The 22,863-nt window shown below is 41.7% G+C and overlaps 1 protein-coding gene across 1 annotated transcript in view; it reads right to left on the bottom strand.

Moving 5' to 3' along the window:
• The window catches only part of LOC137359217 (deleted in malignant brain tumors 1 protein-like), a 28,104-nt gene extending 13,382 nt beyond the window's left edge, over positions 1-14,722 (bottom strand). Inside the window, exons 1-3 of the mRNA XM_068025277.1 lie at positions 14,589-14,722; positions 7,115-7,147; positions 5,958-6,263 (exon numbers count right to left, since the gene is read on the bottom strand). Coding sequence (XP_067881378.1) covers positions 5,958-6,263; positions 7,115-7,147; positions 14,589-14,634 — 385 coding nt within the window. The 5' untranslated portion in view covers positions 14,635-14,722. The remainder of the gene's footprint in view (positions 1-5,957; positions 6,264-7,114; positions 7,148-14,588) is intronic.
• Positions 14,723-22,863: the final 8,141 nt, after the last annotated feature.

Raw genomic sequence — 22,863 nt, forward strand, 5'->3', positions numbered from 1 at the left:
ACTCCTACTCCTATTTTCCATGTTTCTATTTTTAGACTTCTAGTAAGGCAGAGTGTAACCACAGATTGCAATGTTAACTGAATAAATAATGAACACAATGGGAAGTTAGAGTTTGCTCAGAGTAAGAATTCGGTGCAGAGGGGGAAAAGGATGTTTTTTTTTAATTCTTTCACAGGGAGTGGAGGTTTTTGGCAAGGCCAGCATTTATTACCCAACCCGAATTGCCCTTGCAACGATGGTGGTGAGCCGCCTTCTTGTACTGCTGCAGTGCATGCACTCTCAGTACACCCACAGTGCTGTTAGGAAGGGAGTTCCAGGATTTGACCCAGCGACGGTGAAGAAACATTGATATTGTTCCAAATCAGGATGGTGTGCGTCTTTGATGGGAACTTGCATATGGCGCTGTTACCATCCATCTGCTGTGCTTGTCCTTCCAAGTGGCCGAGGGCTTGGGTTTACAAGGAGGTGCTTTGTTTTGTCTGTTCAGCTTGAGTAAGTGTGTGGAGTCACCGATTTAAGACAGCACCACATCCAGCAGCAGCAGAGCCTATTGGGAGAGGCAGGCACCAGACAAATAGAGGGGAAGCAATTGTCAAGTCAGAGTATGAGGGGATGTGGATAAGTTTCAAATAAGTATTACGTTAATTGGTGAGTGCTCAGTGTTTCGGCATTAGCTAACCAGTAAAATAGCTTTAAAGCTAAAATGCATCGACAAATAATTTTAACTCTAAAATAAAGACAGACTAAGTTATGGCAGATCAGTTATTTTTTTCTGGATATAGGATTTTGTGGATGACGCAATTATCCCGAGGGAACATGTCCATAGCAGATGTATCCACCTGCAAACTCTCTGGCTCTGGGTCATAAAGCTGGAGGGGGAATTGGAGATACCCCAACACATACAGCAGCAAGAGGAATATTGGACAGTTTGCTGCAGATTTCAGTCACAACAGAACAATTATTTAATATCCTAGTACAAGTGGTGGGTACCACCACTTGTTGAAGGTGCGGGATCAGAATGAGGTTGTTGCAGCTTATAGTGCACAGTAATGGAAATCCAGATTTGTTGGTGAACGAGGATATGCAGAAAGTGAATCTATCCAACAGGAACAATGTACTGGCTATTTGTGAGGATAAGGATGAAGACTGTCAGAAGGACAGCCAGAATGTTGACCGTGATACGTTGGAACAGGAAGCTGTGGAAAAGGTGGAGGAGTGGATCATAATGTGATACTTTTAAGTAGTTCAATAGTTAGGGTTTTAGGAGTCCCAAACAGTATTTCCCCAACTTGTGCGAAGTGAGGGATATCCCAAATCAGATTGGGAGAATGCAGGGGAAATATCCTGTCGTTGTGAACCATGTAAGGACCAACAGCATAGGAAAGATGAGGAAAGAGGTTCTTTTCAGAGAGCACCAGGAGCTGAACTAAAAAAGAAGATCTCAAGGATTATAATCTCTGGATTATTATACAAGCCGCTTGCACATTTGTATGGGGTGTGGGTGGGGGTGGATTAGGGTGGTCAACACGTGGTTGAAGGTGTTGATGTTGGAAAGAGGTGTTACTTTTCATGGCACCCACCACTTGTACTGGGATATTAAATAATTGTTCTGTTGGAATGCGCTTCACCAGAACCGGGTTGGGATCAGGGTCCTAGAATGAAGGATAAATAAGGTTGTTACAGGAATGATAAACTAGTTAGTGGGTGAAGGGAGGCTGGTGGGGGGGCGGGGTGAGGGGGTAGAGCACAGTTGGAAATGTAAAATAAATAGGCACCACCGGGAGAGGAAAAACAGAAAGATGCTACATTTGCGTAAGGCAATTTTACGGGTTTTCACCACGTGAATTTGCTCTTAAAACAGCAGTTCTTTCTTGAAAAAGGAGTTGTTAGAAATATTGGCAGACCTCGACATTTTGAGCAGTGTACTGTGCCCATTGTCTGGAGAAACAACTGGAACTAGTGGAAGTTATCGGTTTATATGTAGTGGAGAAAGGGAATATGGACAGGATCTTACTAGTGATAGGTTATTACATGTTCTTGTTCTGGCTGCTATTGGTCTGTTAATTATTTTCTATGATAGGTCGGTATATGCAATTGTCCTTGCTGCTTTTTGTCAGCTACTCTGTATCGTGGCAAGTCATTCCATACTATTGTTCTGGTCGTGTTATGTTGGCTGCAGATCAGGTGATGGTGTGTCTCTTGAGGATAGACAACCAGATATCCACTGAGGAACAGGCCACTGTTAGGGGGACAGTATGGTGTTTTTAGATCTCCATAGCTTCCCTGATGCAATGAATGAGACATGTCTGCCACCGTCAAGTAAGCTCAACTCAATGACCACAGCATTAAATGGTCCAATTCCAAACTCACCTCATCTATTATGGACTGCCGTGCAAGACACAGTAACATGATCAGCATAAAAGAAAACAAAAACATGGAAAAATGGGGAAAAGAGCCCAGATTCTCGTGAATGGCAGATGTAGAAAGAATAGCAAAGGGTGACAAAATAGATCGCAAAAGCTACACAACTTTTACAATCACTTCTAAAATAGGTTGTAAGTAAGAGCAATGTAGCCTCATTAAAATGACAATGGTGATATTATAAATGAAAATAAGGAAATGGCGGGAATTATACATAATTACTTTGCATTAGTATGGACATGGACGTCACTTTTCTTAAGGTTCCTTGTTGCCACAGTTGACCAAAAGCCGCCTTGACGTCGAGGACAGTCACTTTCATCCCACATCTGAAATTCAGCTCTTTTTTCCATTTTTGGACAAACGGTTTAATGAGGCCTGAAGCTGAGTTGTCCGACAAACCCAAACTGAGCATCAGTGAGTAGTTTATTGGTAAGTACTGCTTGATAGCGCTGCAAACAACACCTTCCATCACTTTGTTAATGATTGAGAGCAAACTGCTGGGTCAGTAATTAGAAAATTGCAATTGTTACACGGCTATTTAAAGAATGTTATCGAGGGAATCGAGGGAATTATAGATTGGTTCGCCTAACAGCTGTTGTCAGGAAATTACTAGAGTGTACATTTAAAGATGGAGTGTCTGATCACCTTGAAAAGTTACAACCAATCAGAGAGAGAGCCAGCATGGATTTGTAAAAGGTAGATCATGCCTGATTAACCTGATCAATTGTTTTGTGGAGGTAACTAAAGTAGAGGGCAGGGGAAGCTCAATGGATGTTAATCAGATGGACTTCCAGAAAGCAAACAACAAAATCCCTCATAACTGATTGTTGGCTAAAGTTGCAGCTCATCGGATTTAGGGCAAATTATTGACTACTTAGGACGTGAGCTAAGTGGCAGGAGACAGACAGCAGGGATAATGGGCAGATCATATAACTGGCAGGATGTGATAGCGCCGTCCCACAGGAACCTCTACTATTTATTAATGATTTAGATGGCTGGACAGAAAGCCGTATATAATTGACATACTCAATATTGCCATTGAAAAATATCAACGATATTGTAATCATGCATATTTTAAGCATAAATTTGCAACAACAAAAAAAAAGATTAAGTGACTGTGTAAAACTATTACAATATTGGCAAGTGTGAGGTGTCCAATTTGGAATTTAAAATGTTCCAGTATTTTCGAAATGGTGAAAAAACGGAAAATAGACTTCAGGGTCATGGGCAAGGACAGGAAAAAAAACAGCAAATGGAATGCTGGGCTTTATATCTAGAGGAACGGAATACAAGGGGCTGGAAATGATGCTACAGCTAAAAAAAAATCCTGGTCAGGTCACATCTACAGTAGTGTTCGGCTGTGTGCAAACAAAAAGTATTTTGGGCAGTTAGAACTGTGCAAGAAGTATTGTGCGACAAGAACTGATGCTAGGAGTACTATTGATCATATTTTGCATAAATGATTTCGACTCAGGGAGGGACATACAATTACAATATTCATTAATGACATGTACTTGGGACAATGGTTAATACTAAGGCAGATTGTGATAAAATACATGACGTTAACGAAATTGTAAATTAATTCTAATGCAGATAAATGTACACTTACAGATTAGGGTAGGAAGAATGAGAACACATTTTCCTTGGACAATGATAATCTAAATTGTGTCGAGGAGCAATGGGATTCAGGGGTGCAGATAGAAAAATGAATACAACAGCAATACGGGTTAACAAAGCTGCAGAAAATACAAAAACATTGAGGATTATTTTCAGAGAGATACGTTGAAAGGGGAGTCATACCCAGCACAAGGAAAGATTTGCTGTTGATTGGAGTCGGTTGATTGGGTGCGAACTGGTCAGTGTTTCCCTGCTTTTCTAGGCAGTATGCAACTGGGCAATTTTCCACCGGATCAGTTGGATCCTAGTGCTGTAACTGTACTGGATCAGCTAGGCTCCAGTTGTTGCTAGTTTTAGAGCACTGATCTTCAGCACTGCAGCTGGAGTGTTATCGGGCCCCTAGTCTTTGTTATGTGCAGTGTGCTCAGCCGCTTCTTAATGTTGTGCACTGTCAATTTTAGAATGGACCGAAAAATAGAAAGCATTTGCACAGCAGTAGCTCATTGGCATGGATTGTCACGCACTACTTCTCAACTTTTGCCAGTCTGAATAACTACCTTTAACCCACACTTTGTTGACTGTTTTGCAGCCAGTTTTCTACAGTCTGTCATGATCACCCTTCACATTATGCAATTAATTACCTTGAAACCACATTCACAGTTTTAGGTTTAAAAACTGGACAGACAGCTTCTGACCAGCAAGATGCAACAGTCAGCATATAATCATAGAATGTTTACAACACAGAAGGAGGACATTCAGCCCGTTGTGTCCATGCTGGTTATCGGCAAGAGATCCTCAGCTGGTCCTATGCTTCTGCCCTTTCCCCATAGCCATGCAAAGATTTTCTCTTCAGGTGCTTGTCCAATTCCACATTGAAAGCCACAATTGAACCTGTCTCCATCAGACTCGTAGGTAGAACATTCCAGATCCTAACCACTCGCTGTGTAAATAACTTATTCCTCATGTCACGGTTGGTTCTTTTCCCATCCACCTTATAACAGTGTTCTCTGGTTATTGACCTTTCTGCCAAGAGGAACACTTTCTCTCTCTCTACTCTGTCTATTCCCCTCATGATTTTGAACACCTCCATCAAATTTCCTCGCAGCCTTCTCTGTTCTCAGGAGAGCGACCACAGTTTCTCCAAACGATCATTGTAACTGAAGTCTTTCATCCCTTGAACCTTCCTTGTCAATCCTTTCTGCACCCATTCTATAGCATTCACATTCTTCTAATGTGCCGTGCCCAGAATTGTACACAATACGCCAGTTGAGGTGAAGCCAGTATTCCACAAAAGTTCATAATAACTTCCTTACTTTTTTACACTATACCGCTACTTAAAAAGGCCATGCGCAGGCAACTGCGGGATCTTACAGAGCAGTTATCTTTGTGATTCCCACAATAACTGTGGACCCATTACTTCAGCTCCCCGAGGCTGAGGAAACTCCCTCCCTCCCTCCCTCCCTTCCCTGCTCCCCAGTCTCAGCTTCACAATCTGTGTGATATATCAGATCTGAAGCCAAGCGATCATTGCAGGTTGGCAGCCGGGCGGACAGTACATGCCCGGCAGCGGCTGTTGGGTTGATGAATGGAGATTTGGATTGAGATTGTGACATTTCCAGCGGTTCAGATCATTCACTGCGGATCTGGGGAAAATCTCAATAGAAACTGCTCTGTCTGCATTGTAAATGTGCTGAGTATCAGGTATTGGCTGCTCCCGGTGGAAAATGTTTCTTAAATATAATACTAATAATATAATTTTAAACAGTGATCCTAATATTAACAATAATTCTAACCAGAGATAACTGGAATTATTATCATCTGACTTTCTGGGTACGGACCATCGCGGATTGTTTTACTTTCACTTCTTCACAGAATCTAACAGCCGCGGTGGGAGATGAGAGACTGAGAAAGATTTTTACCTGAGCAGATGACGCCGGCATCATAGAAGTGTGACCAGGTATAGTGACCCCATTGAGCTGACTTACAGTCCCGCAGAGAGGCTTCGGTCCCGCCGCACTTTACATTCACCGTCACAACGGGTCCGGACCCTTCCCCAAAGTGAGCCCGGCCCGGTGCAGAGACTGCGGTCCCGCAGTCCAGCTCCCGACACACAACAGCGGCGTCCTGCAGGTCCCAATCATTGCCATACACAGTCCCCCACTGCCCCCGGTAGTGAATCTCCACTCTCCCAGTGCCCCCATTCACCAGTCTCAGCTTCACCGTCTCTGTAAAATATCAGAAATATCATCAAGCGGTTCTTGTGTGTTAAACCCACAGGTTCCCAGTGCACAGACCCTCCCCATTCACCAGGTATGAATTGACAGGAATATCAGTCTGCACTCAGAACCCTAATAAAACCCGGAGTATATATTACACATGAAAAAAGGAAAGGGAAATATTAATACACGGTGCAAACGAGCAGGGAACCCGGAGACAGCCGAATATTCCCACCAGCACAGCGGCTCGAAGGAGAACTGGATGGGGACAGGCTCAGAATAGTTTTAACCTGCAGAAGTGGGGAGATGGGCGTGGCTGTAATGATCACATGTTTACGTACTCAGAACTCATTGGACGAACACAGTGAGACCCCAGCACCAGGAAAGAGCAGAGGAAATTGCACCCACACCCAGTACAGCCAATGAAGACAGGGCTGGATGGTGATGTGATCTTGATGTCAGCGCAGATTGGTTAGCTGGACCGTTGGGCCGGCAGCGGTGTCAGTGGAGCTGATCCTTCACACTCTGCTCTTCAGAGACCCTCAGTTATTGTCCCTCTGCATGAAGACAGCAGTCATCTCTCAGCTAGGTAACAGTGTGAGTGGAGCTGATCCTTCACACTTTGCTTTTCAGAGACCCTCAGTTATTGTCCTTCTGCATGAAGGCAGCACTCATCTCTCAGCTAAAATTAAAGATCTTCAGTCACAGTATGAGGGACACCCTCCCTTTCTGACTCTCAACTGGGCAGCGGGTTAATCCGTGATCAAAGAAAATGCTGAGATTTTCGCCCAAGCTTCATATTTAATGGGATGGATTAGAGCAGAGAGATAGCAGATAGTGTGAAAATAAAGGGCGATTACCTGACGGGTCAGCCTTACTGTTCCCAGGTCTGCCTGAAATGAGAAGTTAACAATTAGAGTTCACTGGGGCAAGAAATGAATGAAACTGTCAGAAAGAAAAAACACAAATACAACTAACTGCAGGGTCATTATTCCCGTGCCTTGCAGAAGAAATTATATCGGGATCTGTGATTTCATTCCTAAAAACAGAAAATACAGTTTCTGCACAACATTAATATTGGTAATGGGATAAAATATATCCAGAATTGTTTTCACATATACACACACTGACATCCGGATACACTCTCTCCTTGTGCTGACGGTGGGTGGGCTTCATGTATTACCAGTGTGAAGGTGCCTGAGAAGGCGATGGTGATGGTCCTCTCCCTTATAGAATCTTACAATGAAACAGCACAGAGGGACGCCATTCGGCCCATGGTGCCTATGCTGTCTCTTCGTCAGAGCAGTCTAATTAGTGCCACTCCCATTCCCAATCGCCCTGTAAATTTGTGCTGATGGTGCTCTGATCATTGATGACCCGTATGTAGATACCCTGAGAAGAGGGTAGTGATGGATACCCTTTTAAACCCACACTGATGGCACTGTCAGTGAATTCAGCTTTCCGATCTAAAGTTCGAGAAGGGATGGCAACACAAGTTAAAGATTTTCCGATCCTGCGGTAGATTTCAATGCCTTTCAATTTACTGCAAATTCTTCCACCTGTAACTTTCAAAGTATCTGTAAACGTGTAATTGGGCTATTCTGTCGTTCAATAAATTACATAGCTTCCTCAAACGAAACAAAACAAGATTAACGGTCTGTCAGCCTCCTAACTCCGTGCTGACTGTTTCTCAGTAAGCTCCTGCAGTTCTGATTCTCTTGTAACCTGCCATCACCGACGTGCCCTGTTCTTTTACCCATTAATAATGTTCGATCAATGGTCCCCCCGTTTACTGGTTAAGCGTTTCTGCTTTTCAAAAATTCAGTTACTCGGTTGACCTGAACCCAATCCCCCTGATCACAATGTGTCTCACAGATCTCCAGGTGTTTTTCTATTCTCAACATTATATACTACAGACGGTGTGTTGACCTGATCCCAATCCCACTGATCACAATGTGTCTCACAGATCTCCAGGTGTTTTTCTATTCGCAACATGGGGTGGCACAGTGATGCAGTGGTTTGCACCGCAGCCTCACAGCTCCAGCAACCCGGGTTCAATTCTGGGTACTGCCTGTGTGGCGTTTGCAATTTCTCCCTGTGTCTGTGTGAGTTTTCTCCGGGTGCTCCGGTTTCCTGCCAGAAGACTTGCAGGTTGGTAGGTAAATTGAGCATTATAAATTGCCCCTAGTATAGGTAGGTGGTAGGGGAATGTAGGGATAGGTGAGGATGTGGTAGGAATATGGGATTAGAGTCGGATTCGTATAAATGGGTGGTTGATGGTCGGCACAGACTCGGTGGGCCGAAGGGCCTGTTTCAGTGCTGTATCTCTAAACTAAACTAAAATTATATACTACAGGCGGTGTGTTGACCTGTTCCCCAACTCCCTGGTGAAATTATATCTCCCATGTATTATTGTCTCTTTGTATACTCTGGTGATATATTATAGACAACGGGACACCGATTCCTGTCCTCAGCTGTGCTTCCCGAGTAATTTTGAATGTGTTACTGTTTCCCAACTATATCTCACTGGTCTCTTAATGATCCTAATTCTGGAATGTAAAGAGTGTGTGATTTCCTCCCAGTCCTGGAGCCTGAGCATTCCTACTAACTTTCCCTGATAATAGTCAGTTCCCACAAATTCCCCTTTTCCAGTCACCCAATGACAGACGTGGGGGAGGGGGGGAATAATCTTTCAGTATTTACTGAAAAACGGTTCCAGTCTCAGTGTTTCTGTAGAGTCCGTGAATCGTCTTCAATCCACTCATTCATTTCCCCTACTCTTCATGCATTTATCATTTCAGCCTGTAACCATCCATGTCACGTGGGATTTTTTCTCCAAATAATCCAGTGGTTCAAGGAGAAAGCCCACGAACACCCTCTTAGGGAAACTAGGGATAGACAATACATGGGTGGAGGACAACGTCGCCAACATGACGACAGTGGTTCAAGAAAACACCCCGTCATCCTGTCTGGATAACTAGGGTTGTTCAGTAAATTCTGCCTGGCCAGCGAACTCATATCCCGAAAATGATTTTAAACAATTATAACCGAGATACCCATACTTGTCTATTCGGCCTGTTTATCTCTTGCTGTCTCAGAGAAATGTTCAGTCAATCCCCTTTCTCAATCAATACTATTTTTCCATTTATCTGCACTACTCCTCATTTCTGCTGATTCCTCCATTTTGCTCTCAGATCCTTCCTCGCAGTTTCTAACTGCTCTCATTATTGTTCTTGAAAAAGTTTGAATGCATTTCTGTGTACCGTTTTTCAAATCTCCGATATATGCAGAGGATATACTCACTATTCCAACACTCTTCTGGTCGGCCTCCTACCCTAGGTAAACTTCAGCTGATCTAAAACTCTGCTGCTGTTATCCTGGCATGGACAGTCCCGCTGTCACTGACTCCCGGATCCCAACGCCTTAGATTTCAGTGTTCACACCGTTACCTTCCTGATGTTTAGACTAATGGGTTTAGTGCAAAACTGTTAGGTTATTTTAACATTTTATACATATGTTAAATTACTATGGTACCGTATTACTGCAAACAGTAATATAGAAATATTAATTATTAATAACAATAAACTCAAAGGAGGTGAACAGAAATGGGACAAACGTTGGATATTCAAATCCCAAAATTTAAACTCTTGAATGTGTTACAAAACCAGGGACAGCGGTGGTTTAGGGGATACAAAATACAGTCAATGCAGAGAGTTTATGAGTACATGCTTCGAATGGCAGATTATTAGATGGGTCAATAATCAAAATAATTATATTATATCAAACTATTTTACTTGAAATTTGAGCTACTTCCACAAATAAATGAGGTATTTTGGATTTCAGAAGCAAATTAATTGATAGAATTACAGTTATTGTAGCTTACACTCACAAGCAAAGCACTGGACAGAAGGAAGTCATATCAAACAATCCGGATTCTGTGTGTCAATACTATTATCAGTAACGTTTAGCATCTATCTCCATAACACATCAACGAGTGTCTGAAGAAACGTTACCACGGTTCGAAATAACCAAACACGCATCGAACCTTTACAGTACCGAGAAAAAATGTTCTGTGCACTGTCTGTTGAATTTCTATATGCAAACAAATTCAGGATTTGTTCCACAAGGTGACCAGAGTATGGCACATGTAGAAGGAGATAAAAGAATTTAATAGGAGTAGGATTAGGCCATACTGCCTACCCAGACTACTCCGCCATTCAGTAAGATCATGGCTGATCTATTGCCCCAGATCAACTTTCCACCTTTTCCCAGAGATTGGGAAACAACTCTGGATCTTTCATTAAACACTGCATCGCACCATATATAAAGTTTGGGATATGTGGAAAGAGATTCCAAAATACGTCTGGATATTAAATACTACATCAAATGTATGAATCATGTAGAAAGAGACTGAGAAACACTAATTATTACACAACACCGTGCATATAAATGTATGAAATAGAAATCATGATTTAATGTCAAAAGACATAGTTTTGAAGATTGTCAGTGACGAAATAAAATTGTTCATCCGCCAAATCGCCTGAAAACAGCAGCATACTTTCTGGAGGGTATAATCGATAATCAGTAAAAATGAAGCAATATGCATTCCACCTCCAGCTAATATATTGTACAATATTTATTGTCCTTTCTGAATATTCCAAATGCTGTACAAACTATTTAATCTAATTCTCTCCAGCACATGGCACTTCACTGAGACATTCCGGGGACAGAAATCTCAATGTGCGATGAGTCAACTGGATGCAGATCCCGGTATTCTACAGTTCTGACTCCCATACACTCGATTGTAACACTGACTACTTTCTACTTCCAGGAGTCTCCGTTTTAAACGTCTGATTAGAATTTTAACTCCAGTCTGCTGCGTCCGTACGAGAGCCATAGGAAACAATATAAAACCAACTCTTGCCGCACTTCTGTTTGATTTTGGTAATAAAACAAAATTTAACTCAAATTATCTCTGGAAATGCAATTAAATATTCATCAGATGACAAATATTAGATCCGTTTTTGCTTTTTGCGACAAAAATGAATAACAGTTCCTTATTTGAATTTGATGAACTTAAAATCAAACAGGACAGAATGTGTTCAATGACAAATTTATAAATTAAGGAAACTGTTTCAATATTCACTTGTACGATTTCAATAAATGACAAATCAAAATAAATATGCACATGCCCCATAAATTGATTTTGATCTGGGGCTAATAGCTAAAAAAAAGTTTCAGGGAGTCAGATAGATTTCATACTTTCTCTCTGTCCTATGGCTTGCAGAAAATATTCTTAAATTACCTTAAAAATCAGAATTTTAGAATGCAATCCCTTTCACAAAACCAAAAGAAAATTAATCATGGAAGTCTGTAATAACATTAAGGGAGCGTTTCCCTGTCGTGAACCTGCATTTGCTGTCGATAGGCATTAACAAATGTCACCAAACCCGCACTGGAAACAGTGAGAAACTGTCATATTAATTATTACTTGACGCTGTTCATATGAATATGTGAAATAAGTTGAGAATTTATAATACAAAGTTCTAAAGTTCAAGGTCATCATTAAGTAAACAATAACAAATGGAAAATCGTCCGGAGATTTTGGAATATTCATTAACATTATCTTTGGGAACGGCACTTCACAATGACAGTAATAACTAATGCTAATTGAAATAATATTGGTTCTGCTACAGTTAATACATTATACAATATTTATAGATCATGTACAACACTCGAACGTGGAACAAACTATTTAAATCATTTCAGTTCCACTCAGTATATCACACAGGGTCAGACAGCACTTCTACTGTGAAATAACTGGGACAGAAATGCCCGCGTGGCTTCGGTCAGCAGTAGATTTAGCTTTGACTGCTGTTCTATAATCCCTGCATTACCATCGACCCCACACCCCGAGACCTTCTATTCTCACTGTGATCACTTTCTACTGCTAGATTGCTGTTGTTAAATAATCTGCTTAGAATTTCAACTTCAGTCAGTTGTGTCGGTACGAGTGCCGCAGAGGACCAAATAACACAAATTGCCACGATATTTGTTTTCAATTTTGCATTTAAATCAAAATTCTGCACATGTCCCACTTGGGAATTTAGAAGACGTGTTAATAAGATGCAAGATATTATAAAAACAATGTTTTTTGATCGCAAAAGAATGGATAATTGTTCCCTATTTAATATTGATGGAATGTAAAATCAAACCAACAGCCCAAGATTCGTATTCAACGTGAATTCTACAAATGAGATAAACTATTTCAATATTCGCTTCATATGATCGCAATGAATCACAGTGTTTTTTGTCATAAAGCATGCCTGCTTTTTAAAAATGATTCTGAGCAACTAGCGATTGGAGAAACGGATACAGGGAGTCATGTGCAATTCATTGTTTATCTTTTCTGTGGCTTGAATACAATTTTCTTTAAATAATCCACAGAACAGGCTTTTACAATCCAATTAGTTAATATTCACGGAAATACAATTCGTTAAACACATCAAGTATCTGATAACACTGGGACTAAGCTGGCCTGTCAGTAAACCAATAAAGTTTGTAACAGACAGAGATTGATAAATGTAACCAAACACACACGGGAAATAGTGAGAAACAGAATGGAATCATCAATGGAATAAAACAACAAATATCGAGCCGTTGGAACAATCATAAAGAACAATATCGCTAACTCTTTACACACAACATGTCACTGTGTGAAAATATGTGATTGGGAAAACTTAACTATCTTCAGGCACTGTACAAAAAAATGGAGGCAATAGAATAATTAATTTAATATAAAAGATACTAATTTTGAAGATCATCACTAACTGATCAATAATACAGAGCAAATTCCCCAATGATTTAGGAACTTACAGTGACATCATTTTTTGCAGAGTGCTCTTGATAATTATACTAATCATGAAAACGAATTGAAAAATATTGGTTCCACCTCCAGTTGAGTGGTTATTATAGATTGAAGGTAACACTTCAACATTGAACAAATTATTTTAAAATATTTAGTTTCATGAACTGTATCACTAGGAGAGCAGACAACACTTGTGTTGAGAAACATCTGTTTCAGAAATGTGTGTGGCGGTTCATGGTGGCAGTAGATGTAGTTTTGACTGGTGATCTGCACTCAGTGAGATAACTTACACCTGACTCTGATACACTCTATTCAAACAAAGACGGCGCTCTACTTCTATCAGACTCGCTTTAAATACTCAGATTAGAATTTCAATTCCAGCTGGCTGTGTCAGTATAAGAAACACAGGGGGAAATATAAAACAAACTCCCGCAGTCTTTGTGTTCGATACAAATTCAACTGGGAATTTAAAATACCTGTTAATTAGATGTAGAATATTCCAAACTCGTTTACTGTAACCAAAACAATATTACTGTCAGCAATAGCTCAATTGCTAGCACTCTCGCCTCTGAGTCAGGAGATGGTGGGTTCAAGTCTAATTCCAGAGACTTGAGCACAGAATCTAGGCTGCCACTCCAATGCAGTGCTGAGGGTGTGCTGCACTGCCCAAATTCTTTCCATCGGAGGAGACGTTAAAGCGAAGCTCCGTCGGCCCTTTCAGGTACACTATTTGGAGGAAGGGTAGGGGTATTATCCCCAGTGCTCTGGCGAATGTTGATCCCTCAATCAACATGTCACACACAAAAAAAGTATTCTGGTCATTATCACATTGCTGTTTGTCGGCGCTTGCTGTGTGTAAATTAGCAGCCACGTTTCCTATATTACAGTATGGACAACACTACAAAACAATATCGAATTGACAGCAAAGCCCTTTGGGACGTCCTGACGGCGTAAAATGCGCTATGTAAGCGCAAGGCATTTTTATATAAATGGGGCTTTATTCCTATTTGTAGTTGAAAGAACTTAAAATTGAAACATTCAATCCAAAATTTGTAGTAAATGAAACTACTACAAATTATATTACACAGTATCCATTTCATACCATCCCAATGAATGACAACTGAAAATAAAATAGATCCGTTTTACGTAAATTGATCTCAGACACTGACATATTCTATTCTAACAGCGAAGTGTCTCTTTTTCTAACAGACCCTGCTTAAATCGACCCATGAGATTTTCAACGCCAGTCTGCTCTGTACGAGCGGCTGGTAGAAGGCAATAAACAAGTGCCAATATTTCATTAAACTCTACACAAGAAAATTAAAATGTATAAAGCATTATTTACTTTCTACATCTCCTGAATGGGTTCTGTATTAAAGATGATAATTAGATTAATAATATACATCTTGTAATAATAATCAGTGTATCAGTAAATAACATAATGCATTCAAAAATCTGTAACTTACAGTTCAAAAGCTGCAGTAGAGACAGGGTCAGGAAGGTTTGCATCATGGTTCTGGCGCTGGGTACAGCGATGAGAACAGAACATTACCCGAACGCAGTTCTCAGACACTAAGAGCTCCTTGCAGCAGCTTCTGAAACTCTGGCTGTTGTGGAAATTAATTCTTTGACAGAAGTTTCTGCAGAAAAAATGTTTTCTTCCAAATAACCAATAGATTTTGACTTGTGTGAACCGTGAATTACAAGCTGGTAAAATACACCAATGAGACGAAATGTGACCATAAATGGATAAAATGAACCCAGGTTCCAACTACCAGCCTATCCTGCGAGGATAATGACGTGTGACAGTTTGAAAAGTAAATGAATCACTGATCTGGCGTCCAGATCATAGATTCATAGATGCACAGGAAAGGCCATTCGGCTACTTTAGTCAGAGTCGTCCCTTTGAAAGAGCTGTCTAATTTATTGTCACATATGTAGCTTTTTCACGTAACCTGGAAATTATTCCATTGCAAGCACTTGTTTAATTGTCTTTATAAATTCCTCTGGAATCTGATTTCATCACTCTTTCGGGTCGTGCTTTCCAGATCTAAACAAGCCTTAGTGTGAAGAAATGTCTCTTCACTACCTTTCTAGTTATTCTTCCGGTTCGACAGAAGGTCTCGGACCCAGGCCCATCTCTGGAACCGCAGAGAAGAGGTAGGTGAGGCGGTGTCACCAGAGCCAGTACGCAAGGCCCCGGCGAGAGGGCCTGGGCGGTTTTCTTGTGCTGCAGGTGGAGGGAGGTCCCGGGGAATGAACTGGTTCCTGGTGGGGGTGCTCTGTGCGTCACAAATTGGCCATGAAGGAGGCAACGCCCCACCGCACCCACAAGGCCACAGGGAGAATGCTTCGTTTTACAAGGTGTCCTCTCCATATGGTGGAGGACATCGCTACTGGTAAGATCCCAGCGGCGGTGGAATGATCCCATAATTGTCCCTTAATTGGCCACTGAACATCCTCAATCTGCCATTGGGCGAGAAGGCTGTTGTCGGCCTATCCTGCCTCCAGGATCACTGGACGATGGGGAGGCGCTGGGATCCCCATCCTGCCAAGTCCCTTGTCACACACCGCTTTTCTCCGTGCCCCCTCCCCACCCCTCCCGGCTTCCAATCACGCCTCTGGGGGCCAGTAAAATCCTGGCCATGATCTCTGATGACAAACGTATTCATGAGAGGAAATAAGTTCCGCATTCTTACTCTACCATAACCCCTCATTATTTTGAACTCTGTTAGATCTGGGATGGCGGGACTGGCGTATGAGGAGAGATTGAGTCGGTTAGAATTATATTTGTTGGAGTTCAGAAGAGTGAGGGGGAATCTCATTGAAGCCTACAAAATTCTAACAGGACTTGACAGGGTAGATGCAGGAAGGATGTTCCCGATGTTGGGGGAGTCCAGAACCAGGGGTCACAGTCTAAGGATGCAGGTAAACCTTTCAGGACAGAGTTAAGGAGAAATTGCTTCACCCACAGAGTGGTGAGCCTGTGGAATTCGCTACCACTGAAAGCAGTTGAGGCCAAAACATTATATGTTTTCAGGAAGGAGTGAGATACAGCTCTTGGGTCTAAAGGGTTCAAAGGGTATGGGGCGAAAGCGGGAACAGGTTACTGAGTTGGATGATCATCCATGATCATAATGAATGGCGGAGCAGGTTCGAAGGGCCGAATGGCCTACTCCTGCTCCTATTTTCTATTTTTCTATCCCACTGAACTTTCCCTGCTCCAATTCGAAAAATCCAAGCTCCTGAATTCTCTCCCTGTAAATGAATTCCCTCACCCGTGGTGCCTTCTTGATAATCCTCCTTTGTACGTTTTGCAGGGCCTTGAAATTCTTCCAAGGTATTCGTGCCCGGAATTGCACACAGGACGACAGCTGAGTCATAACAATTGATCTATTAAGTAGCAGCTTGATGCCCTTTATGTTTGAATTCAATAACCCCATTTTCAAATCAAATATCTCGTACACTTTCTCAATCAGCTTCTCTACTTGCCCTGCAATCCTTAAAGATTTATGAACATGCATTCCCCTGTCCCTCTGTTCTTGCACCTCCTGCAAATGGTACTATTTATGTTATATTGACATGATGCTGTCACAATGAACATCACTTCTGACTTGACCACAATAAATTGCATCTACCGTTGATCTGCCCATTTCAGCAGACTGTCTACCCTGAAGTCTGCGATTATAATATTCACGATTTAATGCAGAGCCATGTTTTTCACCATCCACAAATGTAAAAATTATACATTCTAAACCCAAGTCTATGTAACTTGCATGTAGAAAGTAAAAACAGTAGTCTTAAGACCAACCCCCGGGCAACAGCCACTCTCGCCTGTCAGGAGAACATCCATTCACCACTATTCTCGACCTCCTATCTCTTACCCAATCGACTACCCGAGCTGACATCGTCCCTTTAATAATATGCATTCCCATTTTCTGAATAAGTCTGTTATGAGGTACTTCGTCAGCATTGGATGCCCAAATACACAAGGCCTACTTCAGCCTCTGACTTGATTAAAGAACTCAATCAGTTAAGTTACACGCGATTGGCCTTTTATAAATCCGAGATGTTTTTCTCATCTTACCTCATGCTTCTGCAAGTGAGAATTAATTTTGTCCTTGATGAAGGCCTCTAGTAGATCTCTCAACTTTCACTGTGGTTAGACAGATTAGCGTGTAGTCACATGGTTTACCCTCTCCTCTCGTTTTGAAAAGGAGTCTAACGTTTGCCAAATTCCAGTCCTTTGGCCCCAGTGCGATATAAAAGGAGTATTGAAATATTGTGGTCAGACCTGATCTTATCTCCAACCCAGCTTCCTTTATCTCCCAGAATGCTTCCCATCTGGACCAGGGATGTTGCCGACATTTAGTGACAAACTGTTTCGCAACGCGTTCCCATCTATTTTATCCTATGCAGGATATCTGCATCCCTCTCCTCGATTGGGACATTAATTTCAGCCTCTTCTTTTTTGAAGGCAGTTGCAAATTACTCATTCTGTACCTCAGTCACGCCCTCTGCCTCGACAGGAATATTTATTTGCTTCTCCATAATCGGCTGCACCGTTCCTTTATTTTTACTTGTATATGTTTGACAAGATTTCTGATCCCCTTTACTCTTAGCTGCTAATCTTTTCCATGCTTTCCCTTTGTCCTTCTTGTATTCTTTTCCAATTCTCCCTGTGCACTCTGCTTTCTATTTGGTTTGAGATTATATTCTTGAATTGGAATTTGTAATGAATCTCTCCTTTCTCTTTTCCTTTAACTGACAATTCATTTTTCATCCAGAGAGTGCAGCATTTAATTCCCCATCTTCACCTCTAGACTTGAGTATTCCAATGCATTCCTGGCCAACCTCCCTGTTTGCATCCTCAGTCATCCTGAGGACATCCAAACCTCTGCTGCCTATATACAACTCTCGCAAGGAGACGTTCATCCATCACCTCTGCACTCGCAATAGCTTCTGGTCATGCACCTCAACAATATTGAAATTCCCACGTTTATTTTATCATCTCCCCATGAGCTCTTCTCTCCCTATCTCTGTAATCTATTTCAGCCCTATCAGATATTTGTCCTCCTTCAATTCCGGATACCTGAGCATTCACAAATTTAATCGCTCCACCGCTGGTGGTCTTATTTTCATCTGCCAAGATCCGAAATTCTGGAATTCTCTCCATAAACCTCTGCCTCTCCACATATTTTTCCTCCTTTAAGATGCTGCTTAAAACTTACCACCTTGACGAAGCATTTGGTCATCTGCCAGAATATCTGTTAACGCTGCTCGCTATCAAATTGTGTTTGATAATATGACTTGGATAGTTTAACTATGTAAGGGCACCTCATAAATAAGAAACTGTTGACCTTGTTTTCCACCTTCTCCTTTACTCTTCTCCAGTTAGAAGTGTGCTTTGGAACGAAGTGCATTTAGCTCTTTGCCACCGTGGCTGAAAGGGCCTTTGAACCTCTCCATTCCAGTTCCACTATCATTCCTTCCATCCTTCCTTCACATAATGAATTTGCCCTTACCCTCACCTTTCACTCCACCAGACTCTACATTCAATGAAATATCCTCCATCACTTCTGCCAACTTCACTGCAATGCTCCCACCAGACATCCTCTGCTCTATTTTCAGCATTCTGAAGGTACAGCTTGACCCACTCTTCCTTCACTCAAAACACCCACTACTCTTCCAATGTCACCTCCCCAGGCAAGTGTTGGTGATGCATGACCTGCCCTTTCACCTTCTCTCCTTCAACTGTCAGGACCACAAACAGTGATTTATTTGTATTTTTGTTTTTGTTTAATCAATGCATTAATTCTTAACAATTGTCCTCAACACCATGGAGATGAAGCATACATTCTGCAATTGCTTTGCTGAGTTCTTCCATTATGTCCAGTAGCTTCCATTCACTTGCCATTACAATTCCCTGTCCCACTCAGAGCTGACCCCTCTGTGTTCAGCCGCCGACATTGTTTCAATTTTTCTGACTCAGCATCAACTTCAAAAATAAACACGTGGGAACTACTGCCCCCATTTGTTTTTGACAGCAGGTTCTGGTAATGATTCTGTTCTTCATTTAATCACGACTGCCTTCCACCCCATCACAGTTTCTCTCTTTATCTCCTTCCTCTGTTCCCATTTTCCCAGCCTCTGTCCTTACTGAAACACTGTTACAGCACAAACCTTTCCTGTTCTGAAGAAAATTCTCTTTCTCAAAATGCTGCCTCGCCTACTAAGTAGTTCCAACATTTTCAGTTCATGATTTAGATTTCCAGCATCTGCAGTATTTTGACTTTTTAAAGAAGTTGATGTCATAGAAAAATGTGGTTAGGTTGCAATTGAATATAAATACATACACACAATAGATAAATACTTCGGAGAGAGTGGCACATGGGAATATGATGGGATCAGGAAAGTAATCTTCTTCGGCACACACTTGGTCAAATGTTGACTTGTTGCCCAGGGTAGTCACCTCGATTGCCATGACCACCATTACCAGCAATACAGCAATCACTGTTTTTCTGCTCAGTTTTGCTGTATTTGCCCACTGTGGAACAGCAGAGTGTATCTGAGACATTCCTCTCAAAACTGCTGCACTCCACATAAGGACTGTGTAGCTTTCTTGGGAAAACTGCCAAATATTTGAGGAAATGTGATCTCTAATTGAGACTGTCGAGAGACGCAGAACACACTGAGACACTGAGTGGTCATCATAAGTTGTGAATTTTCACCATCGTTGAACTAGACAGGGAGGGATGTGATGTGTTTCCTCTAAAACAAAGGAATCTGTTTTCTGGATGGTGATCACTTGGAGTCAGGAACGGCTTTCCATTGCCGAAATATGTGAAAAGCAGCTCACAGTCTGCAGAGCCTCAGAACAGCCACTGTGTGTTTTTCTGTTCTGTTGAAATGAGAGGAAGCACCTGGCGTTGTGGTGATTTCTCTGCTTCCGTTTTTCTTGCCTGCTGCTCTGCAATGTCAAGATACTGCAGCAGCATATTAAAACTCGGAATCTGAAATTACGTTGTTTAAAATCCAAAAGGACAAAGTATCGGGGGAAGAATTTCTGGGCAATATCATTAATTCATTGGAAATATTTGACAGCTTAGTGTCTGCAAGTAAACGTACCTCTTATCACAAAAACTGAATCACAGCACAGAATATCTGTAATCTGTGTACAATTTCCAAATGTATAACACACAATATCAACAGGCCATGATAAATCACTCTGAGTCCAAATCAATCAGCAAAGTCAGATACACCAATGCATCAATTCTCGCTGTGGTTTTAATTTAAAATAGAAGAACCCATGAGATGTTGAGGCTGTTTCCTGCATAGGTGAATGAAGCAGGAATACTGTTAACAATCAAATACAATCAGGAGGATTGAGCCTGTGTTAATGTAAAGTGTTAACTCGCTGCGATCCGATCACTGGAAATGCAGCCTGTGTCAATGTCAGTAGTTAACTTGCTGTGATTCAATTCAAAGAGGGGATCTGAAGGTAGACAGTTGCTTCAATAAATTGTCCACTGTACCTCAATAAATAACATTTAATGTCAGCCTGATTTCTCTGGGAATGAAAGTAAATCTGGGTAATGAAAAGAGTCTGAAGAACTAAAACAGATCAATAAATGAACACAGCTGAGCAGCCACTGTAAAGTTAACACAGATAGAAAATGTTCAAATGATTAATTCCTCTGGATCTCACATAGAATGAAACAAAAACTCCCCAGAAATGGACATTTAATAAAATAATTCCACATACTGCATTGTCAATCCAGACAAAAATGATTTGAAACAAGGTAAAGCCCCCACAATACTGCCACCCACTCTTTGGTTTCTGAGGATATGTCCGGTCCTTTCCCAATATGATAGACTTGTCCCCCTGAGGTGTGTTTTGCAGATATCACAGACTGACAATTTCAGCATGAACCAAGGGTGTTGACAGCAACTGGTTGTCAGAGAAACTTGAAACACACGCACAGAATGGTGGTGATTGAAGATATTTGGGTCAATCTCTTGTATCTGTGAGGAGCTAATCGATCCTGAAAACAGTGGCACTTATACATGAACATACTGAGAAATGGTAGCACTAACCAAGGAAATTGCAGTAAGCACTGATACTCAGCAATGAACCTGGATAAATTATGTTCCACATGCAAGATCTCCTCAGACTTTTTCAAATACTTAAGAGAATGCAGTATGAAAGTAGAGATCTGAGGACCTCTCTGCCAACACTGTCATTTTCTGGGATCCCTGTTAATAATGTGACACTCAGGCAACCTAATAAACACTGACGTTAAATTAGAAAGTGATGGAAATACTCAGCAGATCTGACAGCATCTGTGGAGACAGAATTAGCATTTCAGGTCTGTGACCTTTCATCAGAACTGGAAAAGGTTAGACATGTAATAGTTTTTTTTCCAAAGTGAAAAGGAGGCGGCAAGCAGAAATAAAATTAAGATGTGTGATCGGACGGAGAGCAGGAGAGATTTTTTGTTCTTGTTGTTATTATTCATTCATGGGGAGTGGGCATCCTTGGCGAGACCAGCATTTATTGACCATCCTTGATTGCCTTTGCGATGGTGTGAGTTGCCTTCTTTAATTGCTGCAGTCCTTGGGGTGTAGGTACACCTACAGTGCTGTAAGGAAGGGAGTGCCGGAACTTTAATCCAGCGACAGTGAAGGAACGACGGTCTTGTTCTTAGTCAGGATGGTGAATGGCTTGGAGGGGAATATTAAGGTGGTAGTGTTCATATGCATCTGCTGCCCTTGTTCTTCTAGGTAATATGGGTAGCGGCTTTGGTAGGTGCTTGGTGTGTTGCCACAGTGTACATTGTTCTTGATACACGCTGCTTCCACTGTGTGTCTGTGGTGGAGGGAATGAATGCTGGAGGTTGTGAATAGGGTGACAATCAAGCGGACTGCTTTCCTGGATGGTGTCGAGATTCTTGTGTGTTGTTTGAACAGCACCCATTCAGGCAAGTGTAGAGTATTCCATCATACTCCTGACATGTGCCTTGTAGATGGTGGACAGGCACTGGGGAGACAGGACATGAGTTACTTGCGGCAGAATTCCTAACATCTGACTTGTGTCTGTAGCCACAGTGTTTACCTGGCTGGTCCAGTTCAGTTTCTGGTCAACGGTTATCCACTGGGTATTTATAGTGGGGGATTCAACAATTCTAATACCAGTGAACATCAAGGGGAAATGGTTAGATTACCTCTTGTTTGAGAAAGTCACTGACTAGCACTTGTCTGGTGCGAATGTCACTTGCAACTCATTAGCACAAGGCTTGAAGTTGTCCATGTCTTGCTGCATATGAACACAGGCTGCTTTAGTATATTATGAGTCACAAATGGGGTTGAACATTGGACAATCATCAGAAAATATCCCCACTTCTGGCCTGATAATGGAGGGAAGGTCATTGATGAAGCAGCTGAAGATGGTTGAGCCGAGCACACTGCCCTGAGGAACTCCTGCACTGATGTCCTGGTGCTGAGATAATTGTCGTCCAACAACCACAACCAACTTCCTTTGTGCTAGATACTACTCTAACCAGTGGAGAGCGTTCCCTCTGATGTCCTTTGGTTCCAGTTTTGCTTTGGCTTCTTAATGCCATGCTCAGTCAAATGTTGCCGTGATGTCAAGAGCAGTCACGCTCCCCTCACATCTAGCATTCAGCTCTTTTGCCCATGTTTGGACCAAGGCTGTAATGAGATTAGGAGCTGAGTGGCCCT

The sequence above is a fragment of the Heterodontus francisci genome, unplaced genomic scaffold, assembly GCF_036365525.1.
Source record: "Heterodontus francisci isolate sHetFra1 unplaced genomic scaffold, sHetFra1.hap1 HAP1_SCAFFOLD_124, whole genome shotgun sequence".
NCBI lineage: Eukaryota > Metazoa > Chordata > Chondrichthyes > Heterodontiformes > Heterodontidae > Heterodontus > Heterodontus francisci.